This window comes from Prionailurus bengalensis, chromosome A2, assembly GCF_016509475.1.
Source record: "Prionailurus bengalensis isolate Pbe53 chromosome A2, Fcat_Pben_1.1_paternal_pri, whole genome shotgun sequence".
In the NCBI taxonomy this organism is placed as follows: domain Eukaryota; kingdom Metazoa; phylum Chordata; class Mammalia; order Carnivora; family Felidae; genus Prionailurus; species Prionailurus bengalensis.
In genome coordinates, this window is record NC_057348.1 from 11,144,126 (window position 1) to 11,164,807 (window position 20,682).

General features: G+C 41.5%; 1 protein-coding gene across 1 annotated transcript; it reads right to left on the reverse strand.

The window, feature by feature from the left end:
- Positions 1 to 5,668: 5,668 nt before the first annotated feature.
- LOC122487012 (olfactory receptor 7A17-like) lies at positions 5,669 to 6,601 on the reverse strand. The gene has a single exon (XM_043586860.1). The coding sequence runs from the start codon at positions 6,599 to 6,601 to the stop codon at positions 5,669 to 5,671; it is 933 nt and encodes a 310-aa protein (XP_043442795.1).
- Between the last annotated feature and the right edge of the window lie 14,081 nt (positions 6,602 to 20,682).

A 20,682-nucleotide genomic window follows, 5' to 3' on the forward strand; every position in this document is an offset into this window, starting at 1 on the left:
AGCACTTTATCTCAGCTCCCAGTTACAGTTTGCTCCAGGTCTGAGACTGAGGGATCCTGCCTGGACTAGGTCTCTTTATCTTCAAAGCATTGACTTGTGGTGGGGACCCAGCTATCTCCAGACATGTTTACTCTTCTCTTAAATGAGGTGGAGAACTCAGTTCTTCTGAAAATAAACCTTGGGCACTACTCACATTGGTTTCAAGATACATTTGCCATTACTATTAGGACTTTCTTACTTTATCTCAAGCTAAAAGCTGTCACTTAGTCCCACTTATAAAGGCCTTGTTAATTATAAGAGGTATACTTAGGTCTTTGCACATGCTATCACCTGTATCGAGCATTTACAGGGAATGTTTAATTCAATGTTCTGTGAACGTGTCGTCCCTGAGAAACTCCATTTCTAAACTCCATTCTCCAGACGGGAATGTGCTTGGCGGCATCTAGTGATCTGCCCGAAGTCAATGCTCGAGGATGTGGGCCTTGAGTGGGATTCTGTCGGGATGCTTCTGGTTCTCAAGCTTGAGGGCAGTGGTTCTCGACCAGAAATGAATTTTCCCCTGGGGATGTCTGGTGACGTCTGAAGGGATGCTGCTAAACACCTCGTCCACAAGAAAGCAGCCTCCAAAAATAGACTTAAGCTGTCCCAAAGGTCTGGTGTAACAAGTGAGAAAACCTATTCTAGACCAGCCCTTCTCCAACCTCACACGGTCTACAAATGTTTATGAATCCACACGGATCCTGCTGCAAATGCAGCATCTGAGTGATAGTTCCCGGGTGGCCCAGAGCTTCTGCATTTTTGACAAGCTCTCACTTGTTATTTATGTGCAAGTTCCAGTCCGTGTTTGGTTAGCAAGGGTGTGATCCTGTGTTAGAGACAGATGTAGGTAGTTTTAGAGATCTCCTATACAAAAATCATCATTGCATGTAATTTGGAGGGAATAGTGTATCCCTCCTTCTGGAGGCTGTGTCAATTCTGTGTTTGTTTCTTTTATAGGCAGGCACTAGTGTGGCACAAAATAATACACCCAGGTTTTGTTTTTTTCATGTATCTATTACTTTGTAATAGTTTTAGTACAGTTGACACACAAGGTTACAACAGTGGGAGGTGCGGGCTTCCAGTTATGGGACGAATAAGCCATGGGAATAAAAGGCCCAGCATAAGGAATGCAGTCAATTTATTGTCATGGTGCAGCCCGGGGACAGACAGTAGCTGCTCTTATGGTGAGCAGAGCATAATGTATAAACTAGTCAAATCACCTGAAAACAATACACTTTTGAAAAAGACCTTTTTTTTCAACGTTTTTTATTTATTTTTGGGACAGAGAGAGACAGAGTATGAACGGGAGAGGGGCAGAGAGAGAGGGAGACACAGAATCGGAAGCAGGCTCCAGGCTCTGAGCCATCAGCCCAGAGCCCGACGCAGGGCTAGAACTCACGGACCGCAAGATCGTGACCTGGCTGAAGTCGGACGCTTAACCGACTGCGCCACCCAGGCGCCCCGAAAAAGACTTTTTAGAAGACAGAGGAGGAGCCTCCCAAGCAGGTCCACATCCTAATCAGTGCTTACGAACATGGTATTTTCTAGAGCTCAGGGAATCAAGGTAGGAGATTGAACAGAGCTGCCAATCAGCTGCCATTCAGATACAACGATTAGCTGTGATTGTCCAGGTGGCACTAAGGTAGTCACAACAGTCCTCCAAATGTTGACGAGGGAGTCAAAAGAGTTGGTGTCAGAGAGACTTTGAAACTGCTACCCTGTTGGCTCTGAAGGTGGAGGGAGAGCCATGACCAAAGAATGCAGGTGACCGGCGACAGAGACTGGAAATGGAAAGGAAACAGATTCTCCCCTGAGCCTCCAGAAGGATCTCAACTCTGCAGACTTCTTGCTATTAGCCCGATGAGACTCCTTCTGAGCTCTGACTCCAGAACTGTAAGTGTGTGTATGTTTTAAGCAGCTAGTGTGGAGATATTTTACAGCAGTGGTAGAACTCTCATACTGACATAGTCAATACAATTATTTGAGGAAACTGAGTTTAAGACTCTGAATTCACTCATCATCTTCCCCGGGAAAAGATTATTTGACATGTGAGGAACCCACAGTAAGTAGGAAAAAAATGAAATTGATTTGGATATATTCTACCCCATCAGCTGGTACAGTGATTTCCTTGGGGTAGAAATGTGAGTGTCGTCTGACTACAAGGCCTTTGAGGCTGCAAGTCCGGAAAAGGAACCCATGATCAAAATTAAGGTCACCCTGTGTAATTTAAGATTTTGTGTCTGTATTTCTGCATCCTTTTATTTCATGTTAATTCAACCATTCATCTGTTCAGTGCTATCCTCTCCAAGGGTGTCTCACATCTCCTTTCAACATAAAAGATGAAATCACAAGTCATCTGTGTGTGTACATGTGTGGTGAGTGTGCTTATTTGAAAGAAAATTGGATATAAACACACACACACACACAACACACACACACACACACACACACACACACACACACACACGACAAACCTTTCACCCTCAAATGATTTCTCTCAGTTACAAAGGAAGTTCCACACATGTTATTCATCCTCACGACCTCCACACGGTTCAGTATGCCATTCTGCCTTCAGAAATAAGGAGACTGAGGCTCAGGATGCTTCAGTTTTAGAAAGTACCTAACATCTTGGGATCAAGTCCCACGTCAGGGCTGACAGCATGGAACCTGCTTGAGATTCTCTGTCTCTCCTCTCTGTCCCTCCCCTGCACTTTCTCTCTCCCTCTCCTTCTCTCTTTCTCTCTCTCTCAAAATAAATAAATTTTAAAACAAGAAATTACCCAGTAAAGCACTTCAAGGTTATGTGACAGTCTTAAATTATACACAACAAGAAACTTGAAATATCTACTGTTCATTTGCATGTGGCTCCTTTAATTCACCAAAGTATACACTTTACATATGCAGGTTATAGTGTGTAATTACACTCCGATGATTTAATTCGGTGGAAAAAAAATCTGATGGTGCATGGGTAAGGGTAGGATCCAGAGCACAGGTAGCAGATACTCACTTAAGAGGATTAGGAGATACCACTTCTAACGGGGAGGAAATCATTAGTATGGATGTACAAACAATGGAATTAAATTTAAGTAAACCACATGAGAAAGAAACTTGTTTCTGTAATAGAAGAAGATTAACCTCCATATGGGAACCGTATCTGACCATAAATTGGTTGAAGACAGAAGAGCACTACAGCCAAGCCCAACACCACGCATGAGCCTGACAAACACAATGTAGAGATTCACACCTGACCCCAGACCCACGAGGAGCCCAGCAGAGACCAGAAACGCTCCCCCGCATATGATTCCATTTGATTGTAAAAGTATTATGATATGTTATTTGACAAGGACCGCCTGTTATGCAGCAGCTGCTGACTGAAACAATAAACCAAGTGAACGGACCTTAGACAATTAGAAGATGTGCTGATTTTTATTTGTGGCAAATGATCTGCCGTTGAGGAGAGCACTCATGATCGTTCTGTGATTCAAGTTTATTTCCCACGACGTTACGAACAAGTGGGTTCCCTTTTGGGTAACTGGGAGAGTTTGAAGGACATGCACGTTTGTGCAGAACAACTGGGGACCCTGAGCCACATGCCAGCAGGACATCCAGCTCTCGTGTGAAGCATCCTCTGGTAGTGCAGGTGGGAGAGATTTCAGAGGGGGACGGAGGCACGAAATGGATGGGGCTGATACTGTTCATTTGCCATCATTTGTGACAAATACTGGGAAAAGGAACCTATTTCATGCGACGGTAGGAAGACTCATGATAGGAGGTAGCGTTGCAAAGCTTTCAGAAGAAACGGGAAGCGAATTCGGAGATAAAACAGAAGACACTAAGCAACGCCTTACCTCAGTGAACAAACCACCTCAGCTGTGGACAAAAGCCTCCATGCTTCAATAAATAGAGGCAGCGCATGAAAAAGAAATATTTTGCATAGGAACACAATGGGTGTTTTGCTTCCTCGGGTTTATGGTCTCCTCTGACACCAAGAACATATTAGATCAATCTGTTTATTCCAATTTGTCTTTCCATGTTGACTCCACGGGGAGGTACATATTTGCTCATCAGTTTTTGCCAGTGGCTATGATAGGCCTCTGGATGCCGGGCTGAATAACAGAAAAAACAACAACAACAACAACAGAGTCCAGTTATGAGACACAGAAGCCTGTTTGTACGGTAATTGCCTGACATTAGGCTTTTGATTTCTGAGGCATCCATTTCAAAGACCACCATTCATATTAACACATTGCCAGGCATATGATTCAGTTACTATACAAACATGCAGGCCCCCCCTCCCACAAATCGCCCCATTAGAAAGCCCTGGTAATCTACGTAACAACTGTGAGTGACCCGCTTTTCCCGTTCGGTGCCCACATTCCATTACTGGGCTTTTTGTCTGGTTTTTGCTGTTGTTATTTTTGAGTACTGGGGGATAATATTTTATTATTCTTTTTCTTTAACTGTTTACATGAGCGTAGTTGACACACGATGTTACCTTAGTTTCAGGTCTGCAATACAGTGATTCAACTTCTCTGTACATTATGTGGGGCTCACACAGGTGTACTGACACCTGTCCCATTACCGCTAGTACATCATCGATGACTATATTCCATACACTGTGTCTTCCATTCTCATTACTGATCATTCCATAACTCTGTTCCTCCTCTCTTTCCCCCATGTGCCCCATCCTCAAACTCCACTCATGTTTTAAATTAACCATAAAAACTAAGCCCAGAAACCCATAGCCACTGCACCCATGGACCCCCCCATAAAAGTCAGATCCTTCAACAGTGTTCTCTCTCCCTCCCTGTCAAAGTCCCTCTCCCTCTCTGAAACCTCCCCAAATGGCCTCTGGGCATCCCGTGTGCCCTCCAACACACATGAGAAATAAACCTTGTGTTTTTAGAGTCCTCCGGTGGGTGTTGCTGAGGTGTGTCTTGTGACCAAAATAAGAACCCAAAGGCCAGGGCAGTCACAGCATAGGCTCTGGTCAGGGAAACACTTGTGGGAATGTCCACAAGCACAAGGGCATAAGCAAATGCCTGGGGTTTCCTACCTAAGCATTGGTGTCAATAGCCTGAGGCTTAAATGGACCCCTGCTAGAGTCCACATCATCAAAGAGTTCTTAAGGAAGGGACTTAAAAGAGATTGACAGATTCCAGGTGAAAGCAGTGATTTTGTATTTCCATCTACAATAAAATTATGTCGAGGGCCTAGGGGTCAAGTGTAGTGTTTTTCCACATGAATAACCCACCTTGTGATTATTCTTTGGGGAAAATTAGGGAAAATTTATATGGCATGGTATAAATCATTTGAAATGAAATTATTTTCAAGGAGACCAACTTGCCCATCGTAAGATACAGAAATTTCCAGGCATTCGTGATCTAAGGTTGGGGAAAACATTGGGAACACATGAAAATGAACAAAAGTGAAATAGTGTATCAGACAGAGCAGAAGCTTGATAAAGGGAGTTTCTTAAATATATGGAGAAGTTGGATTCAAACAAATGGAAATTCCAGGAAATAAATAGAAGGAACAGATTCTACTTCCACAGTCTGATCAAGGAATAGCTCTGAGGCTCTGAGCCTTGCAATCATGGGTATGTCTCCAGCCCCAGGACTATTGGCCCTTACATTGCTGGAACCCCAATGATTTTCTTCAGAGCCCTCTTTATGTCTCTGTTCCTCAGGCTGTAGATGAAGGGGTTCAGCATGGGCGTGACCACCGTGTACATCACCGAGGCTGTTGTACTTGAGTGGGAACTCTGGGTAGCAGCAGAGCTGAGGTACACTCCTAGGCTCGTACAAAAAAATAAGGAGACAACCGAGAGGTGAGATGCACAGGTGGAAAATGCTTTATACTTGCCCTGAGCTGATGAGATCCTACGTATGGAGGAAACTATCTTAGAATAAGAGTAAAGGATCCCAGCCAGGGAAGCACCACCCAGCATCACAGCTGCAAGATATATCACCATGTCATTAAGAAAGGTGTCAGAACAGGCAAGCTGGAGCATCTCATTGAGTTCACAAAAAAAGTGGGGGACATGCAAATGTGTACAGAAGGACAGCCACAACATCATTAAACTTTGTAACAAGGAATTCAGGACACACATGATCCAGGACACCAGAACCAGCAGCCCACAGAACCGGGGGTTCATGATGACTGTGTAGTGTAGGGGGTGACAGATGGCCACGAAGCGGTCATAGGCCATCACGGTCAGAAGAAAGAATTCTAATCCTGCAAAGTGTATGAAAAAATACATCTGTGTGATGCAGCCTGCATAGGTTATGACTTTGCTCTGAGTCTGGATGTTCCACAGCATCTTCGGGACAGTGGTGGAGATGAAGCAGATGTCCGAAAAGGACAGGTTGGCCAGGAAGAAGTACATGGGCGTGTGGAGGTGGGAGTCAGAGCTGACAGCCAGGATGATGAGCAGGTTCCCAAACACAGCAATTAGGTACATGGAGAGGAAAAGTCCAAATATGAGGGGCTGTAATGCTGGTTCCTCTGAAAATCCCAGAAGAAAAAATTCTGAAATTTGTGTATCATTTCCTGTTTCCATATGCTGGAGATGACTACCGGGGAACAAAGAAATAACATGACTAATTTTCTCAAAATGAACATTGCAAATATCATTGAAATTCTACAATTTTATATTGAATTCAAAATATCAATTTCCATAGGTTTTTTACAGAATTTTTCCCCTCTCAGGGAAAAATCTCCTCCCCTCCACATGCCAGCTCTAAGACTTCACATCCTCCAGTTAGCTTTTTCCCCATCTACTCATCTATTATATATTTTTAATGAGGAATTCTGAAATCTGTCATGCGTTTGAGGAATAACTTTGAACACTCACTAACCTCCAGGTAAAGAGTATAAGTGTCTAGAAACAAAAGCCTGGAGGGTTCAGTGATGGAGAAAGGGGATAAGCAAATGAGACCAGATAAAATATCAGGAGGTGACAGGTGCCCTGAAGAAAAACAAAGCCTGTGTAAAGGGAAGCGTGGATGGAGGGATGGCTCTTCCGGGTTGTTCGGGCACACCGGCACACATGTAAACAGAGCCCTCGAGGAGACAGGAGACACGAGGTCCTCTGGGGAAGAGCGAGCCCGGCGGAGGGAACTGTGAGTGCGACGGCTCTGAGGAAAGACGTGGGTTTTTCTACATTAAGTTTTTAAAGCAGGAGGGTGGTCGACACACCAGGTCACGTTAGTTTGGGGGGCGCCACACAGTGATTCAACAAGTGTCAACATCACGCCCTGCTCACCAGGCATGGAGCTGCCATCTGTCACCACACAGCCTGTGACAGCATCACTGACAGTGTTCCCTCCGCTGGGCCTTTCCCTCCCCTGAGTCTCTCTTCCTGAACATGGAAGGAATTCCTTAACCGGAAGCCAGTGTCTCCCACTCCCCTTCACCATCCTGCCTTTTGTTGTTTGCATATTGTGTTAAAGACCCAAGCTCAAAAGAAAGCCAGTGTGTCCAGGGGAAGGAGCGAGAGGAAGAGTGATGAGAGGTGGTGGCAGGGAATGTTGAGGAATGAGGTGGCCTCCCGGACACCGATGAAACTTCCCGGCACAAGGAACCCCTCCTTCACATGGTGTTCCTTGCACTTTATTAATTTCGGTTCCAAGGAATCTTTGAACAGGAATGGGCACCCTTCTTATATTCATTGTCGGTACTAACCTGGCACCTGTATTTTAAGGGTCATGTATTGGAGGTATGGGTTCCAGGACCTCTGTCTTGAGACCTGCTCATCACACACACACACACACACACACACACACACACACACACACACAGGCTCTATAGCCTCCTTGGACCATGTCACAACCAGACTATTCTCACCTCCAGTCACAATAATTAGGCAAACAATGATACAAGGCAAGCTGTGCAATATCAGATCGTCTTTCCTACAAGTTGCAAAAATATCCAAATTCTAGTAGTTAAGTCTCCCATGAGCATGTAGACCTGGGTCTCGAATTTAAGGTGATCATTTTGTGTCCAGTATTTACAGAAACATAAAAATCAAATTCAAAAACTGAGAGCAAGAAAAGTGGGGAGAAAGATCTAATGAGCTAAGGTGGCCCCTGGTGAGGATGACGAGAAAGTTTCCCTGGTTCTGGCGACACCCCAACCCCAGGTACATCTCTTGATGCCCAGAATAACAAAGCGGCAAAAAGCAATTTATCCAAAAGAAAACGTAGGAATGTCTTCATGTTATCAAGACATCCCACCAGAATAACAAGGGAAGACACCCACAATTCACAAAAGGAAATACACAGGGTACAAGAAAAGTGGGGGGTTTTAGAAAATTATTTGCTAAAGAACAACTTTTCTAAATGATATAAAATGCTAACTTTTACAACCATAAACCGGTTTTGAATTGTGGATCTCCACACGTTTGCTATTTGGACTTGGAGAACCAACCAAACTATTCTTTTTCTGCCCCCTGTAAATTCTAGTCAGGTAACATACAGTGTAATATTGGTCTCAGGAGCAGAATTCAGTGATTCATCACTTACCACACCCAGTGCTCATGGCAGCAATTGCCCTCCTTAATCCCCACCTCCCATTTAGCCCATCCCCACCCACCTGCTCCATCAACCTTGAGTTTGCTCTCTACCCCTATGAATCTCCTGTGGTTTGTTTCCCTCTCTTCTCTTCCCCCACCTTCCCAGCCAAACTATTGTAAATGCTAATATCCTTCCCCAAATGGTAGGGCTAGAGGTATCTATCCTGCTCAGGTGGTTGGCAGATTTAGTGAATACACTGTAAAGAACTTAGCAGAGTTCCCTCAATTGACAATGAGTGCTTCTCACTGGTGAGGAGATTTGGCTGATTTTTTTTCTTCTCTCAAAGTCCCCATCACTTCCCCACTTCTGGGGTCCCAAATCCACCGCCTTATTTCAGTTCCTTGTCCTGTCTCCACCTATCATGGGCTGGCACCTCTCTAGCCAATAGTCACAATTACCCAAGAGATCTTTCTAATATTGCAATTACATGACTGTCCACCTTAACCCCTTCCCAGTGACTCCCCCCTGGAGAATGAACCCCCAATTCCGTACCTTCCAACACTTGGCTTGCCTCCCCTGACCGACCCACTGCCTTCATTCACATTCACACGGCCTCACCCCTTCGATCCCACACACACTGAGCCTGAGTTGTAGCCTCCCTGGAAGGCCCGGCTCAGGTCTCGGAGCCTCTACACCCCTGCTTCCCTCTGCTTGGAGTCACCCCCTGGTCCGTTTGGAGTTTTTCACCTCTTCTCTATCCAGAAAATCCCATCTCCTCTTTCAGAAGCAAGGAGTCCTCTCCCTCATGAATCTTCGTGGGTGTAGTTCCTTTTAATAGTCTCACAGAATATTAAATAGCCTATTTAATAGTCTCACAGAAAAAAAAAGGGTTTCTCTTATGATAATTTAGATGTCAGGGTTATCAATGTGTAACTTTTATTTAATGCCATTCGTTTCCCTGCTGGACTTGGGCGCCCTGGGGCTATTATGCATACCCCCACCCTTTACCCCCCAGACATAGTTTAGTTGGGATCACCAGGAATAAATACATATTGCATGAAGGAATGAGAGGCTCTGCGCTCACAGAAGTTGCCAGTGATGAGAGAGAGAATAGAATCAGGGAGCTACTAGCACAGGAACAGAGGACGCGAGAAAAGAATGTTGTCCATGTTCTTAGAATGGGAGCATTTGTGGGGTCAAGCTTGGTCTGCAAGAATAAACTAGAGTAGGAAAAATAAGGCACAGTAGAAAATATCAGAGCGCATCAGACGTGGTCAGGCTGCAAACCCAGCCATTTCGTGGTTCTCCTTGTAGAGCCGTAGGCGTGGGCACGTGCGTGTGTACAAATGTGTTTCTGTGTTTGCCCCTGCAACGTGCTGGGTCACATGTAAATGGCATGTTTTGCTCCGGGGTAAAGTCAAAGTTCTCTTATCCGTGGCAGTACATGCAAGAACAGTTTCAAAAGAAGGGTAGTTCCTGCTAAGGAGGGGAAAGCAATATGAATAAGGAGCCTATTCTAGAAGCCAGGTTGCAGAGACAGTGGGCAGCCAGGGCGGGTGCTGGCATCACTTCAGCGAACATCCGTTCGCTTCATACAGTTCATAAAGGTGTGCGTTCAGGCAGAAACACATCTTTAGAAAATGGAATTTATAAAATAAAAAGAATAGCAGGGAGAGGACAAGCAGAATACACACAGTGGATTCCAAACAACCTTGTTAATCAAATCCAATTTTAAAAAGACTGTCTTCTGCCACAAAAGATAGTCAATGACAATAAGTTCATGACATTACCACAGGTGTCTAAATCAAAATGGAATGGGGAAAAAAGCTAATAAAAAAGAATAGGAAAATATCATTTATAATTATCACTGATTTTTAAAAGAGCGCAGAGAGCAGTATCTAAAATTATAATTTCATCCTATTTAATAAACATAGGTGGAATCACGCATCCTTGTGAGAAAGATATAAGTTGAATGCGAGAGGAATTCATGTTTCCGCAGGACGGCACAAGGACGATTGCTAGTTTAGAAAATAGATCCAATCACAAAACAAAAGGTAGCAGTGAGGAAGCACAGATGGGAGGTAGGTGGCAATACATACAAAAGGCGGTTTATTACTACAAGACCCATAGAAAACAATGGGTGAGGGACAAAATATGACTAGTTGACAGGTTTGGCCACTCTCAATTTAGAAACTCTCAACAAATACATCTGTACATACATACAAGAACTAAACAGCAAATAGCAAACTTGGCTTAACATTTTGCAATTGTGGTTTTTGTTTCACATTTTTGTTTAAATTCTAGTTGGTTAACTTAGTGTGATACTGGTTTCAGGAGTCAAATCACGCGTTTGAAAGAATGCAATGAAAAAGAAGAAAGAAAATGATTCAGCAAGAATGACAAACAAAAACAAGAATAAGAATGCTCCGAACCTAGGAAACCAGGCAAAGAATTTTTGCAGATAATTTGCTGCAAAGAAAGTAAATGGCTAACACCCCAAAACTGTATTCCGTCTCTAGGTAATGAACAAATTGTCAAGTAAAGCCCTGTAGCATATTCCTGTTGTGTTTTAAATAAACTGTTTAAGTGAATATCTAATGGAGAGAAGATTCTGTGAAATGTATGTCTCCAGAACTGTGGTTGCAAGATCATGGCTCCCTCCATTGGTCTGGATCTTTCTAACGGATACAGAATATGCTCCAAAATACCCCATCTTAAAAATATTTTTTAAATTCCCTCACTGCACTGCACCCCCCTCCATACCTAATAGTATATTTTCCTATTCCCTTTTACTGCAAAACTCCTTGGAAGTGTTCAAAGTTTCCAGGAAGACAGTACCTCCCACTCCTTCGTTAATCTCACCCAACTGGACTTTGATTCCCACCACTTAGTTGTCAACAATAATCCTTGCATTAGCAATTTCAACAGACATTCCTTTTTTAAAAAAACATTTTAAATATATTGATTATGAATGAATGAGTTCGCCACACCAACAAACACAACGATCTCTCAGATCTGGGACAGGATGGTTGGGCTCTCAGGTGACTTCATCCATTCTCCCTGAACCTTTCCTGAAATACTTGCTGCGCTCTGAGACTCACCTGCTTGGGGTCTCTGAGAGGAAGGTCTCCAAGTGGAGGTCAGAATTCCTCCCTGTTGGTTGATGATAGAGAGCAAGCTCTATTTCCAGACAGCAGGAAGGAGTGCTAGGACCCCAAATGCAAAAACCATGTCTCCTCCAGCTTCAGGTAGAACATGTTCAGGGTCTGCGGCAGAGGAGATATTTATAGTCTCTTATGTTTGCTGTATCTGTTCTCTATAACTGCTCATTAGACACATTTCCCATTATTACTCCAACCTCTGAGCACATCTCCCCATGGGAACTTATCTGGACAGAATGGAAATTTTTCCTATAGGTTCTCTGTTCCCAGGAGATCAGGTTAGAATCCAGGTGTATCCAGGGTGCCTGAGTGGCTCAGGGAGTTAAGTGTCCGGCTTTGGCTCAGGTCATGATGTCATGGTTGGTGGGTTCAAACCCCTCACTGGGCTCTGTGCCGACAGCTCAGAGCCTGGAGCCTGCTTCAAATTTTAAGTCTCCCTCTCTCTCTGTCCCTCCCCCGACTCATGCTCTATCTCTGTCTCTCAAAAATAAGTAAAATGTTAAAAATTAAAAAAAAAAACAATTCAGGTGTATCCAATTTTTATTACTCCTCCTTGAACTTTCCTGGTTTCCAGAGCTCTAACATTGAAACTTTTCACAGCCTGGAATGAAAATTTTTTCCAAATATAAGACTCGGGAACCTGGGTCTCCAAAACATTGAGTTGTGGTGAGAACACAACTCCTACTAGCTCTAGAAAATTTCTATTCCTTCTTCAACAAGCAAAGGTAGGTTCCTTTGCTATGAAATCATGGGTACAACAATCCTTAGATTCATAATTCTTTTGACAAGTCAAGTAGGAGTTATGTATTTTTAAGTTGACATTTATTAGACGTTTGGTTATTCAAGCTATATTACAAAGCTGTAGTCATCAAGACAGTATGGTACTGGCACAAAAACAGACACACAGATCAATGAAACACAGTAGAGAACCCAGAAATGGACCCACAATGATATGGTCAAATCTTTGACAAAGGAGGTAAGAATATCCAATGGAAAAAACGCAGTCTGTTCAACAAATAGCGTTGGAAATTGGTCAGCAACATGCAGAATGAAAATGGACCACTCTCTTACACCATACACAAAAATAAATTCCAAATGGATGAAAGGCCTAAATGTGAGACAGGAAGTAACCAAAATACCTAGAGGAGAACACAGCGAAATATGTCTTTGACCTTGGCCATAGCAACTTCTTATTAGACATGTTGCCTGGAGGCAAGGGAAATAACAATGACAACCAAAAAAACATGAACTGTTGGGATTTTATCAATGTGAGAAACTTCTGCACAGTGAAATAAACAACCAGGAAAACTAAAAGGCTGCCTCAGGAATGCAGAAGATATTTTCAACTAACATATGGGATACATATTCCATTGTGTGTATGCGTATGTGTACGTGTGTGTGTGTGTGTACCCCATTTTCCTTATCCATCTGTCTATTGATAGACACTTATGTTGCTTCCACATTTTGTTTATAATAAGTAATGCTGCAATAAACATAGGGGTGCATATATCTTTTCAATGTAGCATTTTTGTTTTCTTTGAAAACAGTAGTGGAATTATTGGATCATAGAATAGTTCTATTTTTAAGTTTTGAGGAACCTCCATACTGTTATCCGCAGTGGCTGCATTCCCACCAACAGTGCATGAGGGTTCCTTTTTCTCTACACCCTCACCAACATTTGTTTTTTCTTGTGTATTTGATTTTAGCTATTCTGCCAGGTGTGAGGTGGTATCCAATTGTGGTTTTGATTTGCATTTCCCTGATGATGAGTGATGCAGAGCATCTTTTATGTGTCTGTAGTCATCTAGATGTCTTCTTTAGAGAAATGTCTATTCAGATCCTGTGCCCATTTTTTAATTTGATTGTGCGGGTTTTTTTGGTGTTGAGTTGTATGAGTTCTTTATGTATTTTAGATATTAACCCTTTATCACATATGTCACTTGCAATTATCTTCTTCCATTTACTAGGGGTTTTTTTGTTTTATTGTTTCCTTTGCTGTGTAAAAGCCTTTAATTTTGATCCAGTCCCAATAGTTTATGTTTACTTCTGTTTCCCTAGCCTGGGAGACCTATCTAGAAAAATGTTGCTATAGCTGATGTCGGAGAAATTACTGCCTGTGTTCTTTTCTAGGATTTTTATGGTTTCAGGTCTCACATTTAGGTCTTTAATCCATTTTTAGTTTGTCTTTGTGTGTGGCATAAGAAAGTGGTTCTGTTTCATTGTTCTACATGTAGCTGTCCAGTTTTCCCAGCACCATTTATTGAGAAGACTGTCTTTGCCCAATATTGTCACCTCTTTTGTCACAGATTAATTGACCATATAATCATGGTCATGGAGTCTCTATTCTGTTTCACTGACCTATGTGTCTACTTTTGTACCAATACCATACTGTCTTATTTACAACAGCTTTGTAGTATATCTTGAAATTTGGTAGGTCTGGTCTTCTTTCTCAGGATTGCTTTGGCTATGCAGGGTCTTCTATAGTTCCATACAAATTTTAGCATTATTTGTTCTAGTTTTGTGAAAACTACTGGTGGTATTTCAATAGCGATTGCATTGAATCTGTAGATGGCTTTGGGCAGTACGGACGTTTTCACAATATTGATTCTTCCAGTCCATGAGCATGGAATATCTTTCCAATTATTTATCTTCTATTTCCTTCATCAGTGTTTTATAGTTTTTGGAGTATAGGTCTTTCACTTCTTTGGTTAAAGTTATTCCTAAAGATTTTATTCTTCTCGGTGCAATTGTAAATGGTGTTTAAAAACATTTTTTGTTCTTTCAGCTACTTCACTGTTAGTGTATAGGAATGTTGCTTATTACTGGGTATTGATTTTTTATCTTGTACTTTACTGAATTAATTTATTACTTCTAGTAATTTTATTGACTGATTGATTGATTGATTGATTGATTGAAATTCAAGTTAGTTAACATACAGTGTAGTATTGGTTGCAGGAGTAGAACCCAGGGATTCATCACTTACATATAATACCTAGTGTTCATCCCAACAAGTGCCCTCCTTAATACCCATCACCCATTTAGCCCATCCCCCCACCCACCTTCCCTCCAACAACCCCCAGCCTGTTTTCTGTATTCAAGAGTCTCTTATGGTTTTCTCCCTCTCTGTTTTTATTGAACTTTTCCTTCCCTTTCCCTATATTCATCTGTTTTGTTTCTTAAATTCCACATATGAGTGAAATCATCACATTTATCTTTCTCTGACTGACTTATTTCTCTTAGCATAATACACTATAGTTTCATCCACTTTGTTTCAAAAGGCAAGATTTCACTCATTTTGATTGCTGTGTAATATTCTACCGTATGTTATATACCACATCTTCTTTATCCATACTTCTAGTAATTTGTCGATAGAATTTTCTGGAATTTCTATGTATAGTGTCCTGTCATCTGAAAATAGTGGCTGCTTAACTTACTTCTTACCAATATGGATACCCCTTATTTCTCTTTCTTGTCTGATTGCTGAGGCTAGGACTTCCAATACTATGTTGAATAAAACTGAGAGTGCACATCTTTGTCTTCTTCCTGACATTAGGGGAAAGATCTCAGTTTTTCCCCATTGAGTATGATGCTGGCTGTGAATTTTTCACTTATGGCATTTATTATGTTCAGGTATGTTCCCTCTTTATTGAGAGTTTTTGTCATGAATGAATGCTGAATTTTGTCAAATGCTTTTTCTGCATCTATTGATATGATCATATGTTTTTTATCCTTCATTTTGTTTATGTAGTATATGACATTGATTTTAAAATATTGAAACATCCTTGCATCCCTGAAATAAATGCCACCTGATCAAGGTGAATGATTATTATAATATATTGTTGTATGTGGTTTGCTAGTATTTTCGTGAGGATTTTTGCATCAATCTTCATCAGGGATAGTGGCCTATAGTTTTCTTTTTTTGTGGGGTCTCTGGTTCTGGTAGCAGGGTAATGCTGGCCTTATAGAATGGATTTGGAAGACTTCCCTCTTCTTCTATACTTTGGAAGAGTTGGAGGAGAATAGATATTAACTCTTTAAATGTCTGGTAGAATACACCTGTAAATCATCCATCTGGTCCCGAACTTTTAGTTTTGAGTAGTTTTCTGATTACCAATTCCATTAAAAAAATTTTTTTAATGTTTTATTTATTTATGAGACAGAGAGAGACAGAGCATGAACGGGGGAGGGTCAGAAAGAGAGGGAGACACAGAATCTGCAACAGGCTCCAGGCTCTGAGCTGTCAGCACAGAGCCCGACATGGGGCTCGAAAATCACGGACCGTGAGATCATGACCTGAGCCGAATTCGGACGCTTAACCGACTGAGCCACCCAGGCTCCCCTTTTTAAAAATTTTTTTTAATGTTTTATTTCCATTTCCATTTTTTATTGACAATTGGTCTGTTCAGATTTTCTATTTCTTCCCAGTTCCATGTTGGAAGATTGTATGTTTCTAGGACTTTATCCATTTCTTCTAGGTTGTCCACTTTGTTGGCATATAATTTTTCATAATATTCTCTTACCGTTCTCTGCATTTCTGTAGTGTCAATTGTTACTTCTGTTCTTTTGTTTCTGATTTTACTAATTGGGTCCTTTCTCTTTTTTCTTGATGAATGTGGCTCAGGGTTTGTCAATTTTGTTTATCGTTTCAAAGGAACAGCTCTTGGTTTCACTGGTATTTTTCCATTGCATTTTTTAGTCTCTGTGTCATTTATTTCTGCCCTGATCTTTATTATTTCCTTTCTTTTGCTCACATTTGACTTTGTTTAGTCTTCAGGAAAGAATATTTTGAATACAAAATAGTACCTGATAGTAATTTAGAGCAGGCATATCAAACATGAATGGCCTTAACTTCATTTCATTGGTCCTGTATCCATACAGACACTTTGTTTTCTTTCTAGTTCTTTCTAGTTAGAGGACAGACCTTCCATCCTGGTTCGATGTGAATCAGCTACTAATGTTCTAGATCCTCCCATCAGCCATGCTCCACTAGACTTTTTTCCTTTTAACCCTATCACTGAGGTGTAATTGTATACAATAAACTGCACCCATTTAAAGTTTACAGTTGGACCCTTGTGGTGAGCCCAACATAAAGAGTCGTCTGTCAAATCACTATGTTGTACACTTGAAACTATCAATGACACTTCAATAAATTTTTTTAAAATAAATTGTACAGTTTGCTCCATTAAAGGAGTCATAAATATTTAGAAGCATATTGTGAATGATTCCATTTATATGTAATTCCAGAAAGTGCACAATAAGCTCTAACTACTTTGTTCTGTAACTTATTAAAATTTTTAATATTTATTTATTTTTGAGACAGAGGGAGACAGAGTGCGAGTGGGGGGAGGGGCAGAGAGAGAGGGAGACACAGAATCTGAAACAGGCTCCAGCCTCTGAGCTGTCAGCACAGAGCCCAATGCGGGGCTCAAACCCATGAAGTGTGAAATCGTGACCTGAGCTGAAGTCGGACGCTTAACAGACTGAGCCACCCAGGTGCCCCTGTTCTGTAACTTATTAAAATTTAATTTTCTTGAGTCTCAGTTTTCTTATTTCTGAAGGTAATGCAGGGTAACAAAACTAATTTCAGAGGGATATTGTGGGGAATGAACAAATGTGTGGTAATATTTTGATTCCTAAGAAAATGTTCAAGGAGTATGGTGTGTGTGTGTGTGTGTGTGTGTGTGTGTGTGTGTTTATACACATTTTCTTTCAAGTAAACATTGTGGGGAATAAACAAATGTGTGGTAGTATTATTTCAATTCCTAAGAAAATGTTCAAGGGGTATGGTGTGTGTGTGTGTGTGTGCGTGTGTGTTTATACACATTTTTCTTTCAAGTAAACATACGTGCATACACACAGACTCATTACTAGGCAAGATTTCATGTCAAAAATAAACTGGAGAGAAAGTGGGAGAGGATAAAAATGATAAGAATGAAAACTTGGATTAACATGAAAGTAAAAGTATATAAAGATTTGGACATAAAAATTTAAGATAGAACAAGTGACCTTAATATTTCATGTTTTGTCCCTCAGTGCCTGCACGTCAGTATGGCTCATAGCTTGGGAGATTTTCTCTACCAGCTGTTGGGGTTGAGCAACTCCAAAGTGACTTTAGATTTCTTAATCTACATAAACTGATATTTTGACACCAAATGTCCTTATCTGAGAGAATATGAATGAATAATATCCAAGGCTGAATTTCATTTCCCTTGAAGAGAGTGTTATTGGATAACTATCAGGAATAGATATTTATTGTGGTTGTGACAAATTCCATGTTGCAGGCTTAGAACAAATACATTTATGTTCTGATAGTTCTGGAAATCAGAAGTCTGAAGTAGGTCTCCCTAGGCTAAAATCACTCTGCAGAGAAGAGTTCATTCTGGAGGTCTGGGGAATGAAAACCACCTTTATTCCCCAGTTCATGGTCCCTCCCTTTATCTGCAAAGCCAGCAACATAGCATCTCAAAATTTCTCTGTGATTCCTACTCTTCTGCCTCTGTCTTCCATATCTGGAGGTACCTTGTGATCTATTGAGCCCACCTGGATAATCAGAACAAGTTTATCTTCAGGTCAGCTGACTAACAATGTTAATACCATTTGTCACCCTAATTCTCCCTTGCCATGACACAAGATATATTCAAAAGGTCTGGAGATTAAGATGTGGACATATTTGGGGGACATTATTCTGCCTACTAAAAGTCTTTTTCAGGGGTATATTTGGGGTCAGCTCAGGGTCCCTCAGATTAAAGAATCAAACACAGAGTTTATTTCAGACTCTAGGGTGAGTCCTTAGACTTTTCTTTCAAAACCATACATGAAGAGGATCATGTGCCTCGTTTATTAAAATTACTTCAAAACTATAAATGGTAAAGTAAACCCTCAATTCAATGAATTCACTATCAACTCAAGGCGAAGGTGAAGTGCAAGCTGGTTAGACCTCTGGAAGGCAGGCAAGTTCATGAGCGTGAGTAATACAAAACTGGACTCACCTGACTTCTAATCTAAACTCCCAGGAACAGAGTGTCAGCAGGAAACTTTTCCTTTCTGTCCACTCCAGTGGTCCATGGAGAAATGATGTGCTCCAAGGTGGGAGTAACAATGGCAACAGTGTCTAATGAGCAGACGTAAGGAGCTGGAAATGTCTCCTTCACTGCAAAACCATAGCATATGAAACCTTGGAATGGCCAGGACATGGTTGTTGCTTTGGTGGTCCCAAGTCTGGGGGAGGAGGGACCAATGTTTCACTCCTTCCTGCTGTCCTGTCTGGGAACAGAGTTTCAGTCTCCGTGATCAATCATACAGGGAGGAAGTCAGACCTCCACATGGAGACTTTCATCTTCTAGACCCCATCCAGATGAGTCTGAGAGCTCAGTAGGTATTTCAAGCAAGGTTCTGAGAGATTGGAACCTGAGAGCTTTCACCTGAGGTTACCTGAGACTAGGTAGACGCATTTATAATTAATTTACATAGTATGTTCAAAAGAGAAGCATCCATTGGACTCAGCAATACAGGGATCATTGTTGACAATGAGCGGTGGAAACGGAAGTCCAGTTGGATGAGACTGAGGAAGGAATAGAGGGGCATAAAGTGGTTCCAGTGAAATTAGAACATGTGTAAGGAGTTTTGCAGCCAAGGAGAGTAGGAAAACAGAGTGTTAGGCTTGGAGGCATGTGCCCTGAGCTTTTTAAGGAATGGTGGTTTTGAGCACGCTCTGTATTTATAGAAAGACCCAGAGCCATAGAGGTAGCTGTTTCCTTGCAACAGCACTTCTTGAGACACACACTTCTTGGCATCATCTTTCACGGTGAGTATTCACATACAAATGTGTGTTTAATTTGCAAAAGAGTGTATGCTAACTAGCTTTACTGCATAATACTTCATTACCAAGTTGTATAGAAACTAGGAACATATTTGTTCAACATAGAAGAAAAACTTCAGCCAATCTCTTCACCAGTGATAATCATCCACTTACTAATGAGAAGGAACCATTGTAAGCCTTTTACATACACTCACTAACGCTGTCTACCACCCTAGGAGGATGGACACTGCTCTCCCCACTCTTTGAGTAAGGATATTCACATTTGGAATGGATTCATTGTCTTTCCCAAGTTCAAATAGCTTAATAGGATAGATCTGACCTTCGAAGCCTGGTTTTCTGATTCCAAATGCTTTGCATTTAAAATCATTCAGAAAAACCTTTTATTATTGCATCTTGAAAAATCTCCTTCTGTTGTTGTACAGTGTATATTTTCTGTTGTGAATTGCAGGTTTATTCCCTTAGCACATTTTCTAGAGAGACATGTGATCAGTAAAAGATCCTGACATCATAAAAAATACCCCTCCTTTCTTGTTTAGGTACATTTTTTCCCAGCTATCTTAATTATTCTGGGCATCAAATGGATGTATCTGGGGCTGGAATGCTGCCAGAACCAGGGAAGCTTTCCTTTCATCACAGTCTCTCAGGGACAGTTGGAGCTTATTAGATCTTTTTTTTTCCCCTGTTCCATTTCTTTCCTGTCTGTGTTTTTGGAACTGCTTTTTTATGTTTCTTTGAATACAGGACACAAGGGGCACCTGAGTTGCTCAGTCTGTTAAGCGCTCAGTGCTTGGTTTCAACTCAGGTCATGATTTCCCGGTTTGGGGGTTCAAGTCCCGTGTCGGGCTCTGTGCTGCCAGCACAAAGGATTCTCTCTCTCCCTCCCTCTCTCTCTCTCTGTCCCTTAAATAAGTACACTTTAAAGAAAATACAGGACACAAGATGATCATATTAAAAGGGCTCCCATGTTTACATGTCCATTGGAGGCATACTCAACAAAATTTAAGTACTATTTACACATTTTCTAGGATAAAGGTAATCTGATGTTGACAGCTTGCCTTGTACCATTTCTTTCAAAAGTGTGGTGGTTGAGGGTGGGAAAAGCCGGATAGCAATCAGTGCCAGGATGCCATAATGCACTCAGTGTGTG

Bases quoted from the DNA above. Each gene is read 5' to 3' on its own strand.
- LOC122487012 (XM_043586860.1), bottom strand. From the start codon at position 6,601: ATGGAAACAGGAAATGATACACAAATTTCAGAATTTTTTCTTCTGGGA.